At 47.7% G+C, this 7,672-nt stretch overlaps 1 protein-coding gene across 1 annotated transcript in view; it reads right to left on the bottom strand.

Annotated features, from left to right (window-relative positions):
- Positions 1-2,177: 2,177 nt before the first annotated feature.
- Positions 2,178-7,672, bottom strand: part of LOC119419441 (ras-associated and pleckstrin homology domains-containing protein 1) — a 70,528-nt gene continuing 65,033 nt past the window's right edge. Inside the window, exon 20 of the mRNA XM_037686744.1 lies at positions 2,178-4,845. Within this exon, the coding sequence (XP_037542672.1) occupies positions 2,551-4,845 (2,295 nt within the window). The 3' untranslated portion in view covers positions 2,178-2,550. The remainder of the gene's footprint in view (positions 4,846-7,672) is intronic.

Below are 7,672 nucleotides of genomic sequence, written 5' to 3'. Positions count from 1 at the left end.
CTGTCCAGGTGTCCCTGTGATGGACTGGAGACCTGTCCAGGTGTCCCCTGCCTCTCACACAGTGATAGCTGGATTTGGGCACCAGTGACCCCCCACGACCCGAAAAGGAAGAAGCGGGTAAAGATGATGGATGGATGTTCACAAACTGGTCTCCAACAGTCCCTGCTCAGTGAAAAAACATTTTCAAAGTACAAGTGGACCAAATAAATTTTTAACCTTAAAATGTGCACCCTTTTTTTTTTTTTTTTTTTTTTACAGGATTTAAGTTTGGTTCTGCTACACTTCAGCTGAGGTCAAAAGGTAAATCAGGCCACTCAGGCTTGAAGTCTTTAGTGTTGTGTCGGTCGTTCTGGCGACAGCGTGAGTTTCCAAATGTATCAATCAGGACATCCTTGTAAAATAGATTGATCATCTCAATGGATTTTTTTCCTGGTAAAATAAAGTAATAATCATAAAGTCAAGTGTTGAAAGAACCAGATCGACTATCGCCAAGAACCCCTCCCTTAAAGCTCCTGTGGTCCAAATGGTTTGTGTGAAACCCAGAAGCTCCGTCGGAGCAGTACTTGGATTCATCTCCATGACTCCACCTGTCCAGTTCACACAGGTACTCAACGTATGGAGCTCTACCTTTGGGGCCATCAGAACTGTCAGGATCCCGGTAATGAGACAGGAATGCTTTAAGGTACGTGTTCTCTCTGCTGTCCTACATTTGGACGTTCTGAACTGAGGACCTCTCAAATGTGGTCCCAAGTGAACTCTGTTTCCACCACGGAGAGCAGTTTGTTTTCAGGCACTTGTTTCCAGAGCATGTCTTAACTAACGACACACAACCTTAAAACCTAAAAACAGTGACTGACGGTGATTGAACAGACAACCTGAAGGCCAAGTTCTGTCCGGCAGGTACTAGCACTGGTTCTAGGACTGATAATCAAAGGTAGTGGTTCCCAACCGTGGTCCTTGAGGAACACCATCCTGCACATTTTAGTTGTTTCCCTGCTATGACATCTGATTTGAATGAATGGGTGATTAACAGGCTTCTGCAGAACTTGAAGTAATGAAATGACTGAATCAGGTGTGCTGGAGCAGAGAAACAACAAAACGTGCAGGGTGGTGTTCCTCAAGGACCACTGTTGGGAACCACTGATCTAAGGGATTGTTACTAAGCAGTAAGGCTGAACTCATATGACAGAAGGTTTTACTTAAACCTGGTGTGGACTTCAAACCGGACAGGATCCATCTGAAGAACTGATGTGAAGGTGTATTGCACCGGTTCTGATCTGAACAAAGCTCTGGGCATGCACGTTCTTATGGTGCCAGCTCGAGTTTCTTGTTTTAATAGAACACATTTTGGTGTTAATGCGCCTTTGATGGTTGTCAAGATGGTTGACACATACAAACGGTTCCTTCTGCATTGAAAGACTGTGTTTGGAAGAACTTCAGCTTCTGAGGTTAAACGACGAGCGACACCCTTCTGCTAACAGAGGACCATCACGCCAACGGTTTTTATGTTTCCAGGATGTCACGACTGAACATGGTGGTCACAGACCCCACGCTCTACAAGACCAAAAACAAAGCGTCGGAAACTTTGAGGAAAGCAGGTCAGACAGATGGAACATGGTCATCCGTCACCACAGAATCTTCTGTCCATGACCTGGACCTTGTGTTTGTTAAACCTGGTTCATGCTGGAGCATAGAGCGAACACGTAGTTTCTTTCAGACCAGAGATGTTCTGTTCAAGATTTTGTTTGAAGTCTGACTTTAGATGCGGTGAAGTGGATAATAATCATTTTAGACATTGCAGTCTCTGAATCTGAGGTGCCTTCAGGTTCCACCACTACACCGTGCGCTGCGGTTTTCATTCCCACAGGCAGGAAAACTGTCCCTGCTGAATGACCTCTGACCTTTTGATCTCTTCAAAGCAAAGGGACACCTCGTCTCTGAAGACAAAAGGCAGGAGTCACCAACAAGTTAGTCAAACTGCCACGATCCAAACACAGACCCGGACCCAGTCAAACTCATCCTTCACCAACGCTCCTTCAACTTTAAAATAATTAAACAATATATTTTAGTATTAAATAATCTTATATTAAAAAAAAGGTTGAAAGAAACATGGCAACACTCCCTCTAGGAGTGCCCCTCCGCCCAAACCATCGCAATTTACATCATCTGTACACCCCCCCTCCCATAGTGTCATTAACTGGCGGCTCCATGCAGTACCTGTTTTTATTGCAGCCAAATGTCCTTTAACTGTTTGAGTCTATTTCTGTTTCAAAGCAAAGCTGCGTAGACGTAAAAAAAAAAGCTGCAGCCGGGTTTTTGCTGCCTTGCGAACTATGTACACACAAGTTTGACTCATGTTGGATTAAACTTGTAAAGATAATGAGTTTAGATGAGTAAAGGAATAATAATATTCTGAGATTACGGCACATCAATAAACTGGTTAGAGTCCAAGATGGAGGAGTAAAGAGAAGTGAATACTTGCAGACCTGGGTGGTCGCTTTAGTTCTTGGAGCCACAGCTAGTGTTCTTGCACCCCAAACCTTGCTCCTCCTACCACTCACCAGTCAGTTTGGTGCTTTGGTCCCGTTTTGGAGGCGCGGGGGGTGGACCTCGCCGCAGAGTTGCATAGCCTGAGATGTTGCCATGTTTGGTGGAGTGAGAGCGCGTGTGGTGGCGAGACAGAGTGTGAGCATGTCCTCGGACACCCTGCTGCTGCGCCAGGAGCTCAGGGGGAGGGGGTGGAAGGAGTGCCATGTCATCCATGGTGCCCACAGGCTCCAGCTTGGAGGAGGAGATCAAGGAGCTGTGACGCGACACGGACTTCCTCTTCAGGGTGCGATTTAGGTCTTCCAGAAAGTGAGGCTTGAGCGCCAGAGAGCCTGGCCCCGCTGACTTTGGGGAGGTTGGGGGGACAGGAGAAGATGAGTAAGAGGAGAGGGAAGGAGGTGGGCTTTGGGACAGAGGTGGGGGTGAGAGGGGCAGTGAGATTGTGTTGTCGTACTGAGCTGTGTTGCTGCTTCGTCGACTCAGTGTCGGTGGAGGTACCGCCCCCCTTTTCAGCGAGCTTTGTTTCCATGACAATGATATGCTTGACGTCTGTGAGGGTGGCTGCATCTGAGGCTGGGGGTTCACCACGGCCACCTTTGGAGGGTGGTGGAACTCCGATGGTTGGAGGGGAGGAGGGAAAAGCTCAGATTCACTTGGAGGAGGGGGGAAGTAGTCGTATGACGGCTCAGGATGAATGGGCTGGGAGGGTGGAGGAGGGGGAGGAGGTGATGGGAAGTCTGACGGCTGATGGTGTTGGGTGGTCTGCAGGCCCTGAAGTGCCAATGGCAGATTGGCCAGGTTCAGCTTACCTGGCTTGGGGAGCGGAGCAGGAAGCAATGAGGAGTCTTTGGAAGGAGAACCAGTTGCTGATGAGGAGCTCGATGACGTTGCCGTCTGAGGAGCTTGGCCAAACTTGCTGAGCAGGCTCTCCACCTTCTTTGGCCTCTCCTCCTGGCCATCTCGCATTGAGGAGGCCCTCTGTGGGGTGGGTGGAGGTCCCCGCTTTGTGGATCCTGTGGATGATGTGGATGGTGACTTCTTGATAGGCGAACCTATCTTGGAAGAGGATGAAGAGGGAGGAGGAGGAAAATCCCCCAGGGAGCTGTCAGGAGGAGGTGGAGGGAACTCTGGTGACTGTGGAGCCACAACACCTCCCATCTGCCATTTTGGTTTGGCCTTGACTGCAGGAGGGGACTGGGGGGCAGAAGGGTTGGAGGCATTTCCTGGGAACTGATTGACGATCTGTTTGACCAAAGAGGAGGTAGCAGCCGCAATGGAGACAGACGAGGACAAGGAAGAAGGAGAGATGGCCAGGTTTTTGGAAGAGAGGCTGTGCTGCTTCGGCAGAGTGGGAGGGGGCTGATTGGGGGAGTGTCCTGTCGAGAAGCTCTGCTGCTTTTTGACTAGCCCGTGTCCTGCAGGGGGCTGGGTGGGAGACACAGGGGACATGATGGGAAGGGAAGAGGGACCTGAGCGTTTAGGAGCAGTCTGTGGGGGAAAGCCACCAGTGAAAGTTTTGGGAGGTGCAGGCGGGGGAGCATTAGGGGACAGAGGGCGAAGAACTTGAGAGATTGGGAGTGAGAGTTCAGTGGGAGGTGGAGGAGGTGGGGGTGAGTTCTCATCAGGCACCGCCAGGCTAAAGTCATACTCCATATTGGGAAACTTCTGTGCCAGGAACTGCTGAAGGCCTGCGTTGGAAAGCGGAAGGCAGGAGTTAGGATGGGGCTGTGGAGGGGGTGGAGGGGGCAACCCATTGGTTTCAAGGCTTTCTGGTGGAGGAGGTAGAAGGTAGGCGGACTCATGTGTCTCTTCCTCTAGTGGGGGTGGTGGTAGAAGAGTAGCGGGACTGGGAGTTCTGAATTTCAGTGCAGCCATAGCCGAGCTGGGAGCTGGAGCTTCAGGAGGGGGAGGTGGGGGAGGGGATGGTGGGGAAGGGGCATATGTAGCTGGAAGAGTGTTGTAGTTTGGTTGGGTGCTGGGCTGCATGGGGAGAGAGTGTGGGCCAACCCCGCCTCCCTGCTGCGTCCTGAACTGGTTCTGGTTTTGCAGGCGAGCCAGAGTGCTGTACTTCACGTAGGAGCATGGGGGTGCTGTCTGATGAGCCACACTTGCCATAGGAGGAGGAGGTGGAGGAGGAGGTGAGGGAGGTGATGGGGATGATTCATCAGATGAAAGAAGAGCTTCGGTGTAGCTGCTCCGGGAAGGCGGAGTCTGAGGCTGAAAGTGGGAGGAAGGCTGAGGGGCGAGGGTGGGGATCTGTAGAGGAATAGGCCTACTGATAGGGTCCATCTTCATCATCTGCACAGAGAAGAAGAGGAGAACGGTGAAGATCATGTCTAAACTCAGTAGCCCTTTGTACCGCAACAGTTTGAGGCTAGTCAGGGCCTCCAAACTGAAGAAATCGGGACATTCTGAGTCGTCACTGAACTCTGAGTGTACGTGAACAAAGAACCATGCAACTGGATTTAGAGCAGCCTGTGTTCATGCACGGCTTGGAAACGTGTTGACCATATCCCATCTGCTTGTTTTCTACCTACCTTGGCAGCGGCCCCCACATTTGATTTATTCTCTTGAAGTACACTTGAGAAATGAAAATTGGATCGATTTGGAACTGTTAAAAAAATGATTATTATTTATGGTTTTTAGACCTGAACATGTTTTCTGTCAGAGATGGACTGGAGATGCTCCTAGCAAGTCTTTTTCTACTTTGTTGCATCTTTATTATTTGTTGATGTGGCATTCCAATGATTGAGTAGCATTTTAGTGTTGGTGTGGTCTTTCAGAGCGCCAAGGCCCCCGCCTTCAGACACTGCCCATGGCCTCATGCACCAGACTCATATGGCCCCTCCTGCAGGTGGTGGGCCCATAAGTTTTGTTATTGATGAGACATTTAGTTGTTGGTGTGGTGTTCGATGTTGCTGTTGCATTTCCTTGTAGTGTTTAGTAGTTTGTAAAGCCTCATGACTGACCACGGCCATGACTGCCTTAAACGAGTCGGCAGGGGAGAGGGCGGACTCCAGAAACCATCTGAGCACCATCAAACTGGTTGACCCACTATGTGAAGGTGCCATTTATAAGACTGAGTTTGTTGTGGCTCCTCAGACTCATGAAGTCTTCTGGATGAAAGATAAAATGTTTCAACATAAAGAAACCATCCAGAGGACCTGACTGAACTTGAATTTTTTACTTGGATTATTGAGCATGAATCAAGATGGTTTGTAAAAGCATTTTATTGTTTCATGTTGGTTTAATCTTTAATTATTGAGCAGTACGACAACTAAGCGGTTAGCACTGTTGCCTCACAGCAAGAAAGTCCTGGGTTCATTCCCCAGTCTGAACATGGGGTCTTTCTCTGTGGAGTTCGCATGTTCTCGTGGTTTCCTCTCACAGACCAAAAACATGCATGTTAGGCTGCCTTCAGGCCAGGCTTCCCTTGTAAAAGATCTGTGATCTCTGGAATATGCCAGGTTAAAAGAAGGTTAATAACAAAAATAACGATAATAATTGTTAATTTTGTGTTGGGGTGGTGTTTCATTGTTGGCATTTCATGTAGCCATAGCAGGCTGTTCTGTTGTTTGTGTACCGATTTATTGATGGTGAGCATTTTGTTGTTGGCGTGGTGTTTGGACTTGATGTTGGCGTGGCGCTCTGTTGTCCATGTGGCGTTTCATTGTTGGTGCAGCATTCAGCAGGTTTTTGGCGTTCCATGGTGGTAATGTATTCAGTCGTTGACGTGACGTTTTGGATGGTCATTGTTATTGTATTGACCTTTTAATGTCAGAGTTGTGTTGACATGTTTGTAGCATTTTAATGTTGGTGTGGCATTCAGAGTTTTGTTGGGTGTTTCAGTTTCATGTGTTTCGTGGTTGATGGAGAGTTTTGTTGTTGGTGTGGCATTACAAACTTTGTGTGGTGTTTGATGTTGGTGTTGCATTTCCTTGTAGTGTTTAGTAGTTGATAAAGCATTTTATTGTTTTGTCATTGGCAAGGCATTTGATTGTTGGAGTGACATTTAATGTTGGTGTGGTGTTTTGTTGTTCGTGTTGTCATTGACACGGTGTTTCAGTGTTCACTTGCAATTCAACGTTGGCGGACGTCCTGTTGTCGTTGTGGTGTTTCGTGTTGGTAACACACTCGGTAGTTGGCGTGGAGTTACAGTGTTGTCACATTTCAATGTTGGAGTGGTGGTGTTTAATGTTCATGTGGCATTTTGTTGTTGACTGGACGTTTCAGTTATGTTTGTGTTCAGGTGAGTAAACTGCAAGCTTCTTCAAATTATGTGAGGAAATTGAGATCCCCTGCAAAACCCAAGACATTTTGAAGGCTCCCTCCAGAATTCTGTTACTGTTGGGCTAAAAATGTTTGTTGACTAATTAATAATTAGTTTCAAACTCATGCAGTCATGCATAAAAACTGGGGACCCAGCCAGGTTGTAAAATGGTACTCTATTACTCTGCTAGTAGGGAATACTGAGCACTCAGCGCTGTTCTAGACCCAGTGTGCTCGGGTCAAACACAAACTGCCCAGTTAAACATGTTTTAAGTACATTCATCACACCCTGAGGTTAGAAAGAGAAGCAACGGTTCAGCTGCAGCTGTTTAAAACCAGAGATGGACCTGATGAGTTCTGTGAGGCAGAACCAACAGGAAATATGGACGTTTTAAAGCAGAAGTGAAGGTGGACGTCAACTGGAAAACGACGTGAAGCATCAGTTTGAACTGGAGCCGACTGGACTAAATGAGTTGGGACATAGTTATACCATGTGCGCTTCATCCTTTGTTGTTTTAAGAACATGGCCTCAACAGTGGATGAGAAAAGAACTTCAAAATAACAACTAAAACCCACGATGGACCAAAGAGAGAAGATTCAGAGAAATCCCTGTACGCGTTTAAGATAAAACAACTTTTACCACCGGTACAGCTGATCTGATGAGGACAAACATCACGTCAGGATCCTCTGACAGCAGAGTGACAGTGAGGAGGTACAAACATCACAGTAGTATCACTATGAACCTTACTGTAGTACAAGTACGAACCTTACTGTAGTACGAGTACGAACCTTACTGTAGTACGAGTACAAACCTTACTGTAGTACGAGTACGAACCTTACTGTAGTACAAGTACGA

Source organism: Nematolebias whitei, chromosome 13 (genome assembly GCF_014905685.2).
Source record: "Nematolebias whitei isolate Nwh7 chromosome 13, NemWhi1, whole genome shotgun sequence".
Lineage (NCBI taxonomy): Eukaryota > Metazoa > Chordata > Actinopteri > Cyprinodontiformes > Rivulidae > Nematolebias > Nematolebias whitei.
This window is presented reverse-complemented; position numbering and strand designations above follow the sequence as displayed.